General features: G+C 45.0%; 1 protein-coding gene across 1 annotated transcript in view; it reads left to right on the top strand.

Annotated features, from left to right (window-relative positions):
* The first annotated feature begins 3283 nt into the window (after positions 1-3283).
* Positions 3284-20677, top strand: part of chrd (chordin) — a 23224-nt gene continuing 5830 nt past the window's right edge. The window contains 19 exon segments of the mRNA XM_080428567.1: positions 3284-3834; positions 6602-6705; positions 7107-7233; positions 10510-10668; positions 11141-11258; positions 11447-11534; positions 13303-13444; positions 13900-14037; positions 14191-14273; positions 17361-17508; positions 19554-19631; positions 19634-19659; positions 19874-19885; positions 19887-20009; positions 20011-20155; positions 20283-20374; positions 20376-20402; positions 20404-20481; positions 20483-20527. Coding sequence (XP_080284693.1) covers positions 3690-3834; positions 6602-6705; positions 7107-7233; positions 10510-10668; positions 11141-11258; positions 11447-11534; positions 13303-13444; positions 13900-14037; positions 14191-14273; positions 17361-17508; positions 19554-19631; positions 19634-19659; positions 19874-19885; positions 19887-20009; positions 20011-20155; positions 20283-20374; positions 20376-20402; positions 20404-20481; positions 20483-20527 — 1878 coding nt within the window. The 5' untranslated portion in view covers positions 3284-3689.

Raw genomic sequence — 20677 nt, 5'->3', positions numbered from 1 at the left:
TACTTGAGTAAAAGTTCAAAAGTATTGGCATGAAAATACCAAAAGTAAAAAGTAGCCTACTCATTAGGCCTATGCATGTCCCATTTCGCAAGTTTCCAAATGTATAAAATCATTTGGGAATAGCCAAAGTAGGGCTGAAGTGGTTTGTGTATGTTTTGAAATAATAATAAATCGTCAAAGTAACTAGTAATTAACATTTTCAAATACTTGTAGTGGAGTAAAAGTACAATATTTGCCTGTGACGTGTAAAAGTATTGAAAATTGGAAATGCTCCAAGTAAAAATACCTAAAGAAATGTACTTAAGTACAATACTTGAGCGAATGTACTTAGTTACTTTCCAGCACTGATTTGAACCAGAAACACACGCCAAAGATTCTAAGCCCCAGATGGACTTTGATTCCTGGGATGAATGAGAGGACCTTGCAATATAGTTTAAATGAAAGTTAGACAATTATAGACAATTAGACACACATATCCGTGCGTAATCTCAAGTCTGCACACCATGGACAGCGCCACGGGTCATTTAAACCCCCTAAAAGATATTACACAAACATTGTGTTTTGTTTGTGAACATTTTGTTCAAGTATCGGCTATTTGTTGAGAGCACGACCGATATTGTGCGGCGCATGGGGAGTCGTTTAAGTCATGCGTAAAGTCTAACACTAACCTCCAATACACAAAACAGTATAGGATATGATGATGGCCCTCAATCAGCTGGCATTGTTAGCTCCAATAGACTATTTGCAATGCATGTCAGTCTCCCTATCACCTTGCATATAGCATGAAATATAAAGGCGCCGATTATCACCCGATGATGAACTACAAACAGACCATCATCGGTTCCCATTCAGGGGGGTGGGGGCGCTCTCTGTGTGTGAACTCCAACACTGTGATGGAAGTGAATCTAATGGGACAGATGCATACCAATAACACCTTGCCCTGTTAGGCTCGCACCTCGAGGCCTGCAGTTTTGACACAGACTGGCTGTATTAGATACTTGTTTCAAAGTTTCGACATTTCAATTTAACGACTTAAACGAAATTAATTGGCTTGTTTTGCTATGGATTTTGCTATGTTTTGGCATAGTGTTGTATATTTGTCTGTCACTAAATGCTTCCATGAGGACCCCAATGGAAACATAGTGCTTTCTTTTAGCATCCTTTTGTATATAGAACTGTAGGCTACTTTCTGTGCTTTTTTGTGTGCAAACGGTTAATAAAGTACCTATTCAATCAATCAAATCAATCAAAACTGTTGAGAAGTTTACCCACATTAGGTGGCTTCCCAGATAACCTTTAACACTTACATTAATGCTGTAAATATTGTAAAGATTGCATAATACATTTGGGAGCTCTACAATGTGCGGTTGGTGCTATTGTTATGTGATCTATACGTTAGCTAATTCCCCTGACAAACAGAAAAGGGTTGACTTTGAATAGCTTATCTTTATGGAGTATCATCAATCAGTACCATCATGTTTGGACACTGGGTCTTATCAAAGATATATGGCTCTTCTACAAACAACCCCCACGATGAATTAGCTTATTTAAGGTTATTTTATGGTTCTTTAGAGTGAGGCCACCTGCAGTTAAGAGACGAGTCAGATACGAACCATATAAGTGAACCATAAACAAATAATATTTTGTAGAGCCTATTGTTGTCGCTGCTGTTATTATTATTATTATTATTATTATTATTAGTAGTAGTAGTAGTAGTAGTATAACTGGTCCAGTTAATATTATTAATTGGAGCTTTGTAGGTTATGCTTTGATTGATTGATTGAATACTTTATCAGACAGAAATGTAAGCAGCACGAGATACTGTCAGACATTTGGGCCAAAAGGATAATAGAAAAAAGTCATAGGGTGTTATAGCTATGTTATAGCAATGAGTTTGACCCTGCTGTGATTTTCACAATATTATGAATGATCATTCATGGTTGCAGTAATATCGATCTGCTTCCCATGGGGACCGTTTGGGCTCTTGGTTCAACTGGCAAATTAGTTTAACAAGGGGACAAAATCCTCAAATAAATGTAACAATCATCCAGGACCTTATACACTGCAGGTTAGCAGCGGCACCGAATTGGCTGACATTGGTATGACATTTAATGAATCGGCTAAAATGTCCCCAGAGAGTCCCTAATTCATAATAAATTGTTTTTTAAGTATGCTTGTGAAGGTAGGCTTTTGGTAAATCCAAAATAAGCACCGAAAAAAAGGTCTAAAGGAGGACAGAGCAGAAGAAGGGCCCAGACAATTTGAAAAGTTGCCATGAAGGTATTCCAAGTATTTTCATTTGTTTCTGTTAAGCCACTTAGGTCTCAGCTCTGAACGCACTTGAGTAAATACACGATGGCCATGCAGCTCCATGCAGACATGCACGCACACATTCCTTACTGTACATGTCTCTCACTAGGTGTTCAGAAATATATTACTTGGCCTCACACCTACAACTCATCTAACCCCTGCTCATTTTTGCTAGGGTGGGATGCTCAGGGACCAGGGTAGAGGACAGAGTACAGCAACTTGCAATGGGCCTGGTCTACGAGATACACTACACCACAAAGACACCCATGTACCTGTCAAACTACTTCAAAAACGTCAAAGACGTCCACAATCACAACACCAGAGGGAGCTCCACAAATCACGTTCAACACAGATTTGGCTCAAACAAATGGGTTAAATTCGTTCCACTGCTGTGCCACCAGAATGTGGAATGCCCTACCAACAGTCCTAACTTTTTTTTTAAATCCTTACTCTCCTTCAAAACCGCTCTAAAAGAGCACTTACAGGTGGCTGCAATTCAGAACTGGCCCTGTAAAAAGTCCAAGCTTATCACTAGAAATGCTGTACATATTTTTATTTTTGATTACTAGGCCTACTCGTTTATAATGTTTTTGCATAGTATTGTATATCTGTCTGTCATTAAATGTTTCGATTAATTGAGTAGCTACACAGGACCCCATTGGAAACAAGCTATAGTGCTTTCTTGGGTTTTAATCCTTTTAGCAGACCTTGTATAGAACTGTACTTTCTGTGCTTTTGTTTTTGTTGCAAACTGTTATTAAAGTATTCAATCAATCAATCAATCAAAGCATTAGTGGTTGGGGACTTATTGACCCTCCTCCCCCTCGTCCCATTTCCATCACCCGCCCCCACCCCATTCCCACCCCTCCCCTCCCTCCCCTCCCAGCCTGCTGCCCTGCTCCAAGCTGTCAGGAGAGTATAAAGCAGAAAGCTTCCCAGCGGAGACTGGACACACATACGATTTTTGGGGGTTGAAACGGACATATCCTTATCCTAGGAAAACCTCTGTCTACTTGTCCCACTTTACCTCTCTCAGACTCTCATCTCTCTCTGTCTGTCTCGCATAACTCGGATGATTTAAACAGGACGTGACTCTAGTCTCCACACGGTCACTTAACGCTCGGACGCAGGGGAGAACTTTACAATCTTTTGGGGATTTTATTTTTTAACGGTCGACGTATTTCTTTTTTAATAATAATAATAATAGCTCAGATTTTTATAGCGCTTTTCTAATTACCCAAAGTCGCTGTACACAAAGAAAAGGAAGGAACCAACACAAAAAAACAACAACATTTTAATCACCGGAGGCTTTCTGAACTGAAGAGACTCTTTTGATCGTCGCGGATAGAAGTGAAAGGACAACGTTTGGGAGTGTTTGGATGATGCGCGCCTGGCTGTGCGTCCTGTGCGTCGCGTGGCTCCATGGCTCCTCCGTGGCCTCCAGGCTGAAGCCTCCAGCGCTGAAGTCTCCAGCGCTGCCCATCCAGTCCGAGAGAGAACCGCAGCCTTCCAAAGGATTATTAGGTAAGAGATGAACAGTATACTAAATGAAACATAGTAGATTAGAAGAGGACATTAAAGCACTGAGAGATCAAATATTGTATAGGCTATCTATCTATCCATCTGTCTATCTATCTAGGCAAAATTGTAAATATCACAATTCAGATCCGTAGGGTTGTTTGAATTAAATCACTAGCCTGCTTTACAGACACTAATTGCACATCGCTTCTCTTGCTTTTCCACATGTTTATGCAAGTTGCGGTTCTACTTCATGTGAAAACATCTTAGTCATAATAACCACAAAGGATGCCATTTGGTCCCATGCTGCATGCTTCTAAAAATCCCCTCGTTGTTTAATGTGTTTTTTTAACTAGCCTACGTACGAATTCAAAGCGTTGAGAACATCATGCCATAATAAGCTTTAATCTGATGTTGGAAACTGTATTCAATCGACTTTCCATTACAAGTTATTCTCAAGTGCGGGCAGGGGCTGCATTAGCCCTGATCCAGAGCGTTAGTGAGTTCTCTCTAAGGCTCTGCTCATGGTGCGATGCTCTGCTCATAGACCGAAAATCTCCAACTTTGGTAAAAAATAAACAAAACCATTTCACTACCCACCGAAACAAAGGCTGTTTAGGGTTTTGTGTTGTTGAAAGTCTATTCTCCAGGATGGGAAAGGTCTCAGGACCCCAATTTCTCTGTATAATACACTTTTTGGGCAGAAAATAAAATATGTCCGCCAGATGGCAATGATTTTATTTACTCTACAGCGCCCTCTACAGTTGTATTCAGTGGTAATTTATATTGACCAGATATGTAGATGGCGCAGTAAAGTAAATAAAATAATTTCCGTCTGCAGGACATATTTTATTTTCTGCCAAAAAAGTGTATTATAAAGAGAAGGTGGGGTGCTGAGACGTTCCCCACCCTGGAGAATAGACTTTCAACAACACAAAACAGCCTTTGTTTCCATGAGTAGCGAAATAGTTTTGTTTATGTTTTACTAAAGACGGAGACCCCGTACGGCAGTGGAATTTTTGGTCTATGAGCAGAGCTTTGCGCCTGACAGGGCATTAGAGAGAACTCACTAACGCTCTGGACCAGAACTAGGCTGCGTTGGCTCTGCCAAGGGCCTATTTGTTTCTGGGGAGAACGTTCAGGCAGAGGCGAGCGGTCCTCAGCTTGGCTCACACTAACTGGACCGGACTGTTTCAAGTGTAGTCACTTAATGAAAGAATAATGTGAACCAGGTTGGTAGCACTGCTATAGGCAACCATCAACATTAGTGAACTTGGCAAGGGGAAACCTCACCTTTTGGAAACGCGATGATGGCTTAGCTTCTGTGAATAAAATGTACACACACACACACACACGTTCGTTTGTTCGTTCTCTCTCTCTCTCTCTCTCTCTCTCTCTCTCTCTCTCTCTCTCTCTCTCTCTGTGTGCACTTGTTGATAGAGCTTTATGACATTCACTCATAACATTGCATGAACTATTATAACTCTGCTATAATACATCAAACATTCAGGGGTGTAGGCTATTATGTCCCTGAATGTTTGAAACCTTTCACACACACAAACATAGTTGTTTAAATTGAAATGAGCAAACTTTGTGCCATGAAAAGGATATTTAAAAAGCATGCACTTCTTGACCTTTGTTGCAGTGCCTTTTGATTATTAGGCCTGTTCAAGGAAAAATGAACAGCCCCATACCCATCCCTCAACCCCAAATAATTGTTCCTGTAAGAGATTAGGATGTGGTTGCCTAGAAAAGATATACTGTATCTTTTAGTGGGTCTTCCTATATGGGTGGAAATATATTGACAGGCATAATTGTAAAATGACCTAAATGTATCCAGGTTTCAAAATATTATTTTAAATATAAGCATTGTTTATACATTTTTTTGCATATATTTTGAAACCTCAAATAGTTGTTTTGCAGTGACGTTTTAGGTGGACATGGCATTCAGTCATTTCCAATTATACTGCACGGCCAGACAGCTGTGTGATGCATTGATTTTGTCCTGAAACCAGACAGCTCAATTCCAGTCAGAACACTCTTTTAGGTCCTGCGGTCTGAGACTGAACGCAGATCAGTAGAGGTAGCAGTAGACATGTGCTTCAATGGCCTCTCCAGTGAATCACATGTCAATACACATCATGTTGTGAACTGAATGCATAAAGCATGAACGTCTACACAACAGGCTTCATCCAGAGCAGTGGTTCAGTTTAAACACTTATTTTTCAACTTTAAAAAAAAATGACCGACCTAACAAGCTCAAAACGCATTGCTACGTGATGCGTTGTGAGTGTGTAGATCTGCTATTTTTTACCAAAACAAAATCTCTGATGGGTGGTCCCTGGCACAAAATATTTTCAAATGGGGGTCCGCGGCCAAATTACATATCAATTTGGGGGTCCTTGACACGAAAAATGTTTGAGAACCAGTGATCCAGAGTTCTCCTGGCTCATCCCATGATGCATGAACATGGGCCAGGAGGACTGGATGAGATTAGTTTCAACACACTTGACACATGCTTTGTTCCAGCCCATGCCTGATTTGCGCTTTTTTCCCCCTCATCTCACGTGATGTTACGTCACGTTTGCGTTCATGGGGTATAGGCGCATCGTGGGTTAACGATACAGAACGTCCAGTACATTTCTTTACCATGATGGTGGTCCAAATATTTTTGGCCGTGGCTGTGGTCTGATTAGATTCACTTACTGTTTGATTACAGCCATCTGTTGGTTCCCCATGGTCCTCGTTTAATCAGCCGTGTCTCTTTTTGCAGGATGTTCCTTTGGAGGACGCTTCTATTCTCTGGAGGACTCCTGGCATCCAGATCTGGGAGAGCCCTTTGGGGTCATGCACTGTGTCCAGTGCTACTGTGAAACGGTATGTTTTCTCTCACTGCACCACGTCATTTTGCCTACCAGCTGTGTGCTAAATGGAGACACAAATACAGAGCTATATCACATTTTGCTTTTAGAAGGTCCAAAATAGATCTCTGATAGTACAGCTCTGGTGTCAAAAGTTACATTATGAATCAATTTATTGTTTGAGTTATGTTTAATTCTCCAGAGACTCACTGGGATCCCCTCACTGACCTTCAAGTTGTCTTGTAGCCCACAGCTGTAGAAATGTGACATGGCTACAAAGACCAGAGTCAAAGAATAAATCTAAGCCACCTGGCATGTGAATCCCTTAATAAAGAGCTCAGTGTCTGAAATAGCTTTTGGACAGACACATACGTAGGGGGAGTTTTCACTTTTTTTTTTGTATCTCTTTGTTTTTAGCAAAAGGGCCGTCGTGGGAAGGTGTTTGGGAAAGTCAACTGCAAGAACATTAAGGCGGAGTGTCCCGAGCCGGCCTGCGACGAACCCATCCTGCTGTCTGGACAATGCTGCAAGTCCTGCCCCAAAGGTAACGACACAATCCATTCACGCCTGGTTTGTACTTGGGTTGCACGTTGGTGTCTCACGCCCAAAAATAGGCGATCTACAAGTTCACAGCTTGTAGATCGCCTATTTTAGAGGCACCGGCACGGCACGTAACCAAGTATAAATCAGGCATGTATCTGTATTCACAATAGCCATGACTACATCACATCATAGTGACTGGCAGCTGTAGCTGGCTCCAGTTTTACCTCGACATGATCAAAGTGTCCTCAGGGAAAATGAGCATTATAACGAAAGCATGTTTTGGTTAAACGTTTTTGTGTGTGTGATCGGAAAAGCCTGCCCCAGATTGCAAGTTCGTTATGCAATATAATTGCATGATTGCAGTTTTTCCTTTCTTTCTTTCTTTCTTTCTTTCTTTTTTCCTTCCTTTCTTTCTTTCTTCCTTTCCTTCTTTCTTTCTCCTGCCCTTCATGGTACCTTATGTATCTCTGAGCTGATAGCTACAGTCTGCGTTGTTTGGATTTGCTATTGGACTGGATCAAGCAGAGTGTTTCTCTAAAGAGGGCCAATCAGAAACAACTCTTTTCCCTTTAGTCCCTCAGCGCCACTTACCTTTACTACACATGTTATTTCACCTAGAATTGTTTGTGTGGTCATGCACGCAGCTGTGTACATACACACTCTCACACACACACACACACACACACACACACACACACACACACACACACACACACACACACACACACACACACACACACACACACACACACACACACACACACACACACGGCAGTCTTAATGCTGTGTGGTTATTCAGCAGATTGGGTGTTTTTCTTCTCTGTGTCTGGTAACGGAATGGAAAGTAAAGGTAAAGCGCCATGGCCTCCATCACTCGGACGGCATTCAGCTGTGCGCACGTGTGTGTGTGTGTGTGTGTGTGTGTGTAGGTGGGTCTGTCTGTGGGTAGCAGGAATTGGAAAGGTTCAAGCTTGTGTGTGTGTGTGTGTGTGTGTGTGTGTGTGTGTGTGTGTGTGTGTGTGTGTGTGTGTGTGTGTGTGTGTGTGTGTGTGTGCGTGCGTGTGTGTGTGTGCGTGTGTGTGTGTGTGTGTGTGTGTGTGTGTGGTCGAGTGAGTGTTTGCCTTAGTTTTTGGCATTGACTCGGTCGGGTGTTTGTGTAAGTGCTGGAAAACGTGTGTGTGTGTGTGTGTGTGTGTGTGTGCATACATATATGTACACATATGAGCATATGAAATAAGTAGAGCACCTGAGGATACTATATAGCAGAGAGGGAGGAAGTGAGAGTGATACTGTGCAGAAGCCCTGGATCATATACGGTGTGTGTGTGTGTGTGTGTGTGTGTGTGTGTGTGTGTGTGTGTGTGTGTGTGTGTGTGTGTGTGTGTGTGTGTGTGTGTGTGTGTGTGTGTGTGTGTGTGTGTGTGTGTGTGTGTGTGTGTGTGTGTGAGAGTGTTTGAGACAGACAGACAGACAGACAGACAGACAGACAGACAGACAGACAGACAGACAGACAGACAGACAGACAGACAGATAGACAGAGAAAGTGAGATGCAGCAAAGAAAAGACAGTCTAGCTAAGTGTTCCTGGAGGGAAAAATATTGGCGAGTAACGGTGTGTGTGTGTGTGTGTGTGTGTGTGTGTGTGTTTACCCACGTCACGGTGTGCACGACGGCTACTGCACGGGGGCCTCTGCGTGTGTCACTGTGTGAGTTCATGTCTGTGTGTGTGTGTGTGTGTGTGTGTGTGTGTGTGTGTGTGTGTGTGTGTGTGTGTGTGTGTGTGTGTGTGTGTGTGTGTGTGTGTGTGTGTGTGTGTGTGTGTGTGTGTGTGTGCGTGTGTGTGCGTGTTTGTGTGAGCAAGCGGTTGGAATATGCACATTACATCAGGACGACGTGTGTGGAACAGCAGGTCATTGTTGGGATCGCACTCCGCTGTCACTCCTAATTTACCCTGTGTGCCTCAGCCCCAGTTACCTCTGGCAGGGTGAGACAGACGCAGCCAGAAAGAGAGACAGACAGACAGAGAGAGCAGCCTCTACAGGGGCAATTACTTTAGCAGCAAGCTGCAATCCATAGGTTTTGTTTTAGGAGAGAGAGAGGTGGGCAGAGCATGACAGACAAATAGTTCTCATTTGATCTTTTCTCTTGCCAACTTCTTTCCACTTTAAACTGTCTCATCTTGTCTCCTTGCTTTCTCACATACTTAATCACTGGAGATAATATGTATAAGTGGGCTTTAATTGGGGTTGGTAACTCCGTCACCTGTATGCCAGGCCTCGGAAGAATTACATTTTTAAAAACGCTTGCTTCATCATAATATGCTCCAGACACTTAAAACAAAAAACAGCCTCAAAAACTGGGCACATGACTTGTTGTGTCTTCTTATACAAAAACAAAAGCAACTCACGTTTGCGCAAAGTGACAGTGAGATAAAAGCTAGCCCCTTATTTGCTCTTGAGTCCAAGGCTAATTAACCTGATGTTTATGTCAAAATAATTTGTCATGGCGCACTATTAAAACTTAACTACTGTCTTTGTTATTGAATGGATCTGAAACCTTCTTATTCTTCTCAGTCTGAAATTTGATATGCTTGATTGCACGTGACACCTTACTGTCAAGTTTTACACATCATGTTGAGTCGATTAAACGGGTCTTTCCCTTTCGTGACTTTATTTTCTGTTTACAAGCCAAACAAGCATGTGAAGACAAAAGCATGTGAATTTACTCCAGAAGTGACTCAAATGAATTCCACATCTTTGAGCCACGTTTGAAACAATGACAAGAAAAAGGAACAACATCGAAGACATAATGTTTTACTAAAACGTTATATTTCTCTTTTCTGAAAATGTTTATCTTTTTTGTCTATGCTGTTTTATTTAGACTCTCTTCGAAAACTGGACAAATTTTAATTCGCTATGGCTTTTATGTTGTGGTGCTTATCTTCATTTTAGAGCTCTTATTGTCGTTGCGTTGTTCTACATTTAAGCCTATTTGGAATAATGCTGTGAAATAATAACATCTTGATTATCTATTATACAGTTTACCATATAGTCATATACGTTCTTATACTTCCAATCCAGCGTGTACTGTAGGTGTTTAAGCTGTGATTTACGGTGTAAAATTTTACCTTTTGCCCAAATATGAAGTTGGCTGACATCATTAATATGGTGTGACAGTCTTGCCCAAATATGGAGCCCTAAACGGCTCCATGGCCACCAAGAACTGATGACACAGGGAAGCCATTAGAACATGTCTCATTCCATTCTGTTTCCTCTCCAGAAGACGAGAAGCCATCAGAGATGGACGGCCTTGACTTCTTTGATGTGAAGGGACATGGCAAGGACAGACACATGGACAAGGGGAAGGAAGACAAGGCCTACAACAACGACCGCTCCTACCTCAGCTCTGAGGACATGGGTCCTGGAGAGAGCCGTTCAGGTGAGGAAAACGCGCGCGCACACACACACACACACACACACACACACACACACACACACACACACACACACACACACACACACACACACACACACACACACACACACACACACACACACACACACACAGCTGAGTGGAGGTACACTCAGCTTTGGAGGAGGGACGTACAGTACAAATACCCAGTTGTAGCTTCCTGTTAACCAGGTGATTAATTGGCTCTTAATTGAGACGTGACCAGAGTACTCAAAGATGGAATGACAAATAACACAAAATCTTAGTGTATAGTCTTGGTCTTGGACTAAGACATACACCCCAAATAAAAATATATAATATATAGCAGGTACATAAGAAACATTTATCAAATATATCCATTTGTAACATTGGGAGTGTGTGTTAAATGAACACTGAGCAGTTTACAGTATGTCTGTGTGTTGATTAATATGAATGGTTTTTCTCTCTCCTGCTGCTATAGACTTCGTAGCGGTGCTGACAGGAGCCAGGGACTCGTGGCTCCCCAGCTCCAGCGGAGTGGCCCGAGCCCGCTTCACTCTGACCAGAACCAGCCTGGCCTTCTCCATCACCTACCAGAGGTAACGCACTCACTCACGCACGCACGCGCAAGCATCACAGCACATGCTTTCTCCGAAAAATATCGTCCTGTATTGTATTATAGCCTACCTGTACTGTATCGTCCTGTTACCCTGTATTAAAATTGTACCCCCCCCCCCCTCTCTCTCTCTCTCTCTCTGTGTGTGTCTCTCTCTCTCCTGCTGTCCAGGATGAGCCGTCCCAGTAAAATTGTCTTCCTCGATTCGGACGGGACCACAGCCTTCGAATACAAGGTTCCCAAGGGACAGTCAGACATGGTAAGGTTACTTGACCACATCGACACACATCCCACTTCCGCTGCGGCTGTGCTTGTCTGTGTGTGTGTGTGTGTGTGTGTGTGTGTGTGTGTGTGTGTGTGTGTGTGCAAGCGTGTGTTTGTGTGCGTGGTTATGGGTGTGAAAAAGTGGACATCAGTGGTGTGTGTGGTTGTGTGTGGTTGTGTTATAAAATGAGCCCTGGACGGTGTGTGTGTGTGTATATGTGTATGTGGTCCCCAGAGGGGGACAGGGAGATTAAGTATCTCCATGATAAACGCTCTTTCTCCGTGACTCTCGACTCAAAGTCTGACCACTTCCTCATAACTCAACCTGTAATAATAAACAGCAGCAGACACACACACGCACACACACACACACACACACACACGCACGCACACACATATACACACACATGCACTTGAATACACACATGCGTGTGCGAGCACACACTCTATTGACTCTTCGCCTCATTGCTCTTCGAACATCACAAACACAGTTTGATTGCAGTAAACACGGACGTACACAGTACACACAGCACACACGCACACACACACACACACTCACACAGTCACACACGCAAACACACCGCAGTCCCAGCGCTGTAGTGCTGGCCAGTAAACTTGATTTTAATGGGTCAAGTGAAATTGTGCAAGTGGCTGACTGGGAAGACACACGACACTGTCACAACCACTTAGAGTAAACAAGAGAGAGAGAGAGAGAGAGAGAGAGAGAGAGAGAGAGAGAGAGAGAGAGAGAGAGAGAGTGAGAGTGAGGGAGAGGAAGAGGTAGAGGAAGAGGAAGAGAAAGGGGATGAGCGAGGGGAAGTGATAGAGAGTGAGAGAGAGAGAGGGATGTGCAAGTGTGCATGAGTGGCTGTTTACTATGTATCCACATACAAATGGAAATGTGTGTGTGCACAGCTAAATCCTACGTTAAGTGTTCATTTAAGCCTGTGTGTGTACCTTTATACGGGTCCAAAAACTTTAACTTAACACAGACGAGTTTACTAAGTGCATATCTGTGTGTATCGGTATCGGTATCGGTGTGTGTGTGTGTGTGTGTGTGTGTGTGTGTGTGTGTGTGTGTGTGTGTGTGTGTGTGTGTGCGGCAGACGCACACACTCACCAGGGGCCTGGCTGTGTCACCAGCACACCACTTCCTGCTTCAGGCCAGGCATCTTATGTGAGCAGGAGCCCCCTAAATATACCGTAGGTCCCCACAAATTGGCTCTTTATTATTTTTAGACAAATGCCCCCTATCCGATGTCAAGCACCAGAGGGCCTTGGAGAGAACAGTCCGGGGTGAGTGGGGGGGTGGGGTCGGTTGAACGGGGGTTTCAAACATGGATTTTTCACCCCTGACATCACTGTTGAGGAAGAGGAGGATGAGGATGAGAAGGAGAAGGAGGAGGAAGATGTATTGGTATAATTAAAATGGGAGATTACTCCTGGACGTTGACTTATGAGGTGTGTGGCCCCACTCATCTCAAAAGGGCCAACACACAGTTTTAATGCCAAAGGTTCCCATTTGTGGCCTTGGGCCTGATGTTTTGGACAGATGTGTGCGCGCGAGTGTGTGTGCGTGTGCGTGTGCATGCGTGTGTGTGTGTGTGAGAGAGAGAAAGACAGAGAAATATGCCGATGTTTTCAGTTCGTAACTATGGCAGGGGGGACACACACTAACCCTCTGCCTTGACATGAGGTTTCACATGCAAGGATACGACTATAATTGACCTGCCTGACTTTGCGTGTGTGTGTGTGTGTTACAGATCTGCGGGGTGTGGAAGAACCTGCCCAAACCGTTGCTGCGCCAGCTGCAGGCCGAGCAGATTCGTATCACCATAACAACGTCCAGCAGCAGACGAGAAGAGGTGGAGGGGAAGGTCATCAAACACAGAGCGCTGTTTGCAGGTGTGTGTGGAAGAGAGAGAGAGAGACACGCACACACACACACACACGCACACACACAGATTGCAGTGTGCAGAATGTTTGCCATATATACTGTATGTATACATGGGCGTAAATTAAAGATTTTTGTGTATCGTAACTGTAAAGCATCCTGTTTGTGTGTCTGTGCATTGCAGTGCGCCGGTCAACTCAATATTTATGTCGGCATGAGACCGTGCACTCTCTCATGTAATCTTACAAAGGCTCTGTAGTCTGCACACATTGATGAAGCCAAATAATGTGGATTTTGTTTACGGAGATGCATGTGTGTGTGCAGGGCCATTCCAGGCTACGGGAGGGGGTCATGGTCATATATTGTATATTTGTATGATGTCTGATGTGTATTTGCATGTCATAAATCTTATGCATTGTATGTATGTCTGTGTGTGTGTGTGTGTGTGTTTGTTTGACACTCACAGAAACATTCAGCTCCACGCTTACATCAGCGGAAGAGAACGCCGGCATGGGAGGGATCGCCATGTTGACGCTGAGCGACAGCGAGAACAATCTCCACTTTATCCTCATACTGCAGGGTCTGCTACAGCACAAAGACACAGGTGAGTCGCACGCACTCAAGCACACATGCACACGCACACACACCTACACATGCATAAGTGGAACAGACCGTCATATTTATCATGTGTTGTGTTGCCTTGTCAGAGTTCATAGTCGATAATAAAGCAATTTCCTTTCTTTCACGTCTCTTTCAGAACCAGCCGTTGTTCCCATCCGTGTTCAGCTGCGGTACCGACAGCACGTCCTGAGAGAGTTACGCGCCAACGTCACCGTCCATGTGAGTACAGTACACACCCCTTTATTGGACATAATCAGACTAGGGTCAAAGGTCAATGGCAGGCAGGGACAATTAACCACTTAAACCCCATATGTTGTTGAGTTGCTGACTCCTTCAGGGCTCTGTTCTAGTTACGTTTCTGTTTTCGCTCTACATCACATGTTCTTGCTGAAAATTGCCGATCAACCAAGCTTACAACGCGTCACAGCGCGTGAGAGTTTTCCCCAGAATTCAGATGCTGGGGTTTAAAGTGGTTAGAATGTTATAACACAGAAAAGATGAGGAAGTGTTTATTTGCTTCAAGGGGAGGAGAACGCCTCCTGTAACAACATAAACACATTGAGCTGTTGTCTGGTCCACACACACGCAAGACACCTTTAAAAAAGAATCTGAAAAGAACGCACACACAAAAAACGAAATGGTTGTGTTTAAATATAATCTTAACAAGACACAGTCTAATACCGGCATGGCCCGTTCCACAACATCACAACACATGCCGTTGCGACATGTTGTGAGCTTGTAAGTCGGCTATTGTGCCAAATGTTCGCCCCCAGAACAGGGACGTTTGGGTTCATGTGGTTAAGGGGTAACGTTTTCCCAGCTCCCATGTTCTTGTAATTGTACAGAAAAGCCGTCGGATGTGTGTTGGGGGGTGGGGGGGTTTGGGGGGTTATGGGAAGAAACCCAGAGTTTGTTTGTTAGCGAAGAGAGAAAGAAAGAAAGAAAGAAGGAAAGAAAGAAAAAAGAAAGAAGGGAAGAGGTGGAGGGTTGGAAACAGATGACACAGAGACACACTCACTCTCTTATTTCCCCCGGAGACGGATGTGGTTTCTCTCTCCCACATCCTACTGCTGTTGTCGCTGCTGCTGCGGACGCCATCACTTCTAAACACCCAGATATACACCGGCAAAGGGGGGGGGGGGGGGGTCTGGTGACAGAAAAAAATTATGGGGGAGAGGGGGAGAAAGAGAGAGAGAGAGAATGAGATAGACAGAGAGAGAAAGAGAGAGAGGCAGGGAGAGAAAGGAAGAGAGCAAAAAGAAAAGACAGAGAAAGTGTGGAAAAAGCATAGGGTAGAGAGATGGGGAGAGAGAGAGAGAGAGAGAGAGAGAGAGAGAGAGAGAGAGAGAGAGGATGGGACTGCATGCACGTTCCCCACACATGTCAGTGGTTAGCGGTCTGTGGGTAGAGAGAGAGAGAGAGAGAGGGAGAGAGAGAGAGGGATGCAAGGGGGGGGGCAGTTTTTTATTCTGCCAGGAATCGCGTGAATTTGAGAGCCCATGCACCTTTTTCTCTCTTCGTGACCTCAAACACACACATAGGTGGGCGAATACACACTCACACATAGACTCGAACAGTCTCCTTTAAATGGACATGAGTCTGAACATAGCAGCTAACACACACATGAAACATTACATAATCCCTGGTATTGCCCCGCCACCACTTTGTTTGTCTTTGTTGATTTGAATATATTTGAGTAAATACTTACATGTATTTTGAGGAGAAATACACAAAGTATTTTCCCAACACTATATATATCATCTGTTCACATCAGAACAACGGTATTATATGTTAAAAACCGGTGAAGTCTCCCTTTAAATCCTGATTCCAACCTCTGAGCGTGTCTTTATCTCCCTCACTTTCTCATGAACGCTATCTTCTCGGTTTCTTTCTCCTCCCTTTCTCCATTTTTCCAATTACCTCTCACCCTCCCTTCTCTCTCGCTCTCTCTCCCGTTCTGTTTTGGATCAGCGGCCGTGGATTTACGGTACACGGATATTTGTGTTGAAATAGAGGGGCTCTGCTCATAAAAGTAACATTGTCTCAACATGCTCATACATCTGTCCCATTAATCCAACATTTTTCAACGTTCCTCTCCAATCGACTGTGTTGATCTGGACCCCTGTCAAACCGCCTTGGAAGGAAATGAAAGTGCGGCCAATGTGCAATGCGTTAGTGCCGATGGATGCGAGCTATGCTCTCACAAGGTTGAGGGCCCGTGCGTAGAGTTCAAGTTAATCACATGAACCCCTGGTGTCCCTGGTATTCGGGGGGCAAACATTCCGCGGAAATAGCCGATCTACGAGCTCACAACGCGTCGCATTGCGCCACTTTGTGAGCTTGTAGATCGCCTCATTTATTTTCGGCGAAGAGATTTGGTGTAGAGGGAAGAAGAGAGTAAGAGAGTGGTGGTACTAGTAGTAGAATAGACCCCTGTGGGACTCCGCTCAACCAAGTACATAGGGATTGAGTGGTTAAAATCTGTTTCCGCCATCACGGAATTAATCCAAGTCCGAGTTTTACTGCTCTGAGCCCCGTTTGCCAAAGAAGCAGTTTTCTGAGCTCAGCTCATCTGTGTTTACCGTAAGGCATGGTTGAAACCAGGAGCGCGCCTTGCCTCGGTCTGTTTTTTGGGTTCGGCTGTGGTTACCGCGGCAACATGTCAGCATTGCAACAACAGCTCTCGACTTGAAATATGAAAAAAAGGACATGGTGACATTCTCATGGCTGCCCCTGATGTGTTGATTTCACTAAGGTGTCGGGACAGGTTTCTGTATTGACATATGAGTGCAAATGAGTACATAATGGGTACAAATGACGTGCTGCTAGTGTAATGTGCAGTTCTGCATGCCTTGCTACACTATAAAATATTATCCGTGTTTTACCGATACACCGGATTCTGGTGCTCTTTTACGTACAGTTTATTATTTCAATAGTTTTGAATGGGTTCCAGCTTTAATTTCACTGTAATTCAATTCACTTGACACAAAAATCTCTGGAAGTATTTCCATTTTAATTGAATTACGTGAGGTTAGGCCCATGTACATTGTTTAGTAGTGCTATATTGTGGTCATAGCCTATGCAAAACAAATACCATCTAATGACTCTCATACACTGTAAAAAATCCATTTCAATTTAACTCTGAGAATGTACACATTTTTTACATTCTCAGAGTTACAAATCAATAAATGAACACTTGAGGAATTTTACTGCAACTCGTGAGTTGGGAACAGGACTGTCCTAACAGGAAGTGGCTGTGCGCTGATAGCAGTGTCAGCTAACCGTGTCGCTGCTCTGTTTCCACAGGACCCGGACTTTGCGGAGGTGCTGACGGATCTCAACAGCCGGGAACTGTTCTGGCTGTCCCGGGGTCAGCTGGAAATCGCCGTGGAAACCGAGAGCAAGGACCGTCGCCACATCTCCGGTTTCATCACCGGCAGGAAGTCATGTGACAGTGAGTGGACCTGCTATGCCTTTTCTTCTGTATACTATGCACACCGAAGGAGTCGCTCACCTTCTGGGCTCCCTTCTCCCTCTCTCCCTCTCTCTCTCTCTCTCTCTCTCTCTCTCTCTCTCTCTCTCTCTCTCTCTCTCTCTCTCGCACTGTCGCTGTCGCTGTCACTCTCATCAGCGGAGGCGTTCCTTGGAGGAATGTGTTCTTTGGTTGTCATTGGTTTGCGCTTGTCCATCTGCGGCTGTTTTTGCCATTCTTTGTATGTCTATAAAAACTCTCACACTGCCGCTCTCTGTGTCTCTCTCTGTCTCTCTCTTTGTGTCTGTCTTTCTGTCTCTTTCTCAGTCTCTCCCTCCCTCTCTCTCCCTCTGTTCTTTCAAGTCTTATCGCTGGAGGAGAACCATGTTTATAGACCTGCTGTGTTTGACTTGGTGGCACACCAAGACTCTGTATTTCCATGTGTGTGTGTGTGTGTGTGTGTGTGTGTGTGTGTGTGTGTGTGTGTGTGTGTGTGTGTGTGTGTGTGTGTGTGTGTGCGCTTTCAGTTATGTTGTCGCCTGAAAGCATACACATATAGTACACACACACACACACACACACACACACACACACACACACACACACATGCATGCACACACAACACATAAAGATGTATTGGTTTTAGCCAAGAATGCACAGGCACATATACATATGTATATACATGTACTCAATGTGCGCACGCACGCACGCACGCACGCACGCACACACACACACACACACACACACACACACACACACACACACACACACACACACACACACACACACACCGGTCCTGCCAAGGTCACAGGCTGTTAGAGTTGACTCTCCATGCCGGTGTTCCAGTTGTGTGATTAACAGCTTGACGTTATGTGTGAAGAATTCCAACCAACACTCTCCTTTCCCTCTCTCTCTCTCTCCTCTCCTTTCATCCCTCTCTCTCTCCTCTCCTCTCCTCTCCTTTCCCTCTCACTCTCTCTCTCTCTCTCTCTCTCTCTCTCTCTCTCTCTCTCTCTCTCTCTCTGTCCCATTTGTCCACTCTCTCATTCTCTCACTCTGTCCAAGTCATGCCTTGCCGTATCTAATCATATCTTCTGGTCATCATCTCCTCCTTGCGTGCGTTCACTGCGTTGTCCTCTCTCTCTCTCTCTCTTTCTCTCTCTCTCTCTCTCTCTCTCTCTCTTCTCTCTCTCTCTCTCTCTCTCTCTCTCTCTCTCTCTCTCTCTCTCTCTCTCTCTCTCTGTGTCATGCCTTTCCAGGGTCCTTCCTTGTCGTTCCTGTTTCTGTCCGTCTGTCTCTCCTTTAGCGTTTGTCTGTTACTCATTCCCTCCTGTCCTCCGATCAGCCTCTCTAACTAAGCCTGCCGCATTCACCAGGGGTTACCTCATTCTGAGGCTTAACCTTGGGCTCTGCTGCGTGTGTGTGTGTGTGTGTGTGTGTGTGTGTGTGTGTGTGTGTGTGTGTGTGTGTGTGTGTGTGTGTGTGTGAGTGTGAGTGCCATTATTTTGGCCAAATTCATTCTCACACACACACACACACACACACACACACACACACACACACACACACACACACACACACACACACACACAGAGAGATTCTGTCCCACCAGTAATTATCTCTCCCATGTTAAAGGCATGACATAGTAAGTGTGTGTGCGTGAGGGAATGTACTCCCTCTCTCTCTCCCCTTGTCCCCCCCACTGTCCACTGCATTGTGTCGTGACACAGAGCATTGCCTCATCCCTGCCTCCAACACCTCAGTCCTCACAGCCTGGCTGACCTCAGATCAGTGGGTGGGGACCTCATCAAACCTAGCGTCCCCGTTGTGGGGCAAACATTCAGAAAAATAGCCAATCTACACGTTCACAACACTGCGCATTGTGCTGCTGTGTGAGCTCGTAGATTGTCTATTTTCCACGAAGAGATTTGGTGTAGACTGTACATCCCGGTCAGCTGAATATATAGGGTTTAAGTGGTTAAGAGGACGTTTCATGTGTCTAATTCTGTCTCTGTGTCTCTCTGCAGCCATACAGAGCGTCATGTCCAGTGGCGATGCGCTGACACCTGGGAAGACGGGCGGTGTGGGCTCCGCCATCTTTAATCTCACGACAACGGCACACTGGAATATCAGGTAAGAGCAGGGAGACCAAATACAACCACCTCAATTGTAGAAGTTATATTGTATTAACATACTCTGCCATACAGATTGGACAAAATAACATTGTATTCACACAAAAAAAAATACGTTCGATAGTACAGCTTTAACAGCCTCCAGTGAATCTTACCAATGTCAAACCGATCCCAAACCGCAGTGAGCTGAACCAGACCCCCTCTTCTTCTAACAGGTGCAGTTGGCGGGGGCTGAGCAGCGACGTGGTGGGCCTCACCATTGAGCTGAAGCCGCGGCGGCGCAACAAGCGCTCCGTGCTGTACGACCTGACGCCGGAGTACGACCAGGGCACGGGCCACGCCACGGGCAGCTTGGAGCCGCCTGGAGGCGCGCCACATCCACATGTTCCTGCAGAACGAGCTGTTCATCAACGTGGCCACAGCACACTTCCAGGACGGGGAACTGAGAGGACAGATCAGAGCACTGCTCTACAGTGGACTGGATGCCCCCAGACATGGTGAGACAGACAGCAACATAAAATCACAATCTCAACCACTGGGCCTTTGGTTTCCGGGTATGAATCTCACCCCGATTAATAGACATAGTCATTCAAGCCTAATCCAACCCTTTGCTCTCTCTCTCAGAGCTCCCGGTCCCGCTGGCTGGCCATTTTGTGTCCCCTCCGGTGAGGACAGGCACGGCCGGCCACGCCTGGGTGTCGGTGGACCAGCAGTGTCCACCTCCACTACGAGATCGTGGTGACCCGGACTCAGCAAGAGCGACGACCTCACGGTCAACGCCCACCTCCACGGACTGGCCGAGATCGGCGAGATGGACGACACGCAGCGCCACTCACAAGAGACTGCTGACAGGCTTCTACGGCTCACAGGTATGTGAACAAACATGTGCCGCGCGCACACACACACACACACACACACACACACACACACACACACACACACGTGTATACACATACACACACACCTAAAACGACGATTTTTCCGATCGTTTCTTATGCTGTCTTTTAATACCTCTCCTC

The sequence above is a fragment of the Gymnoscopelus braueri genome (genome assembly GCF_963280865.1).
Source record: "Gymnoscopelus braueri genome assembly, chromosome: 5".
Taxonomy (NCBI): Eukaryota; Metazoa; Chordata; class Actinopteri; order Myctophiformes; family Myctophidae; genus Gymnoscopelus; species Gymnoscopelus braueri.
This window is presented reverse-complemented; position numbering and strand designations above follow the sequence as displayed.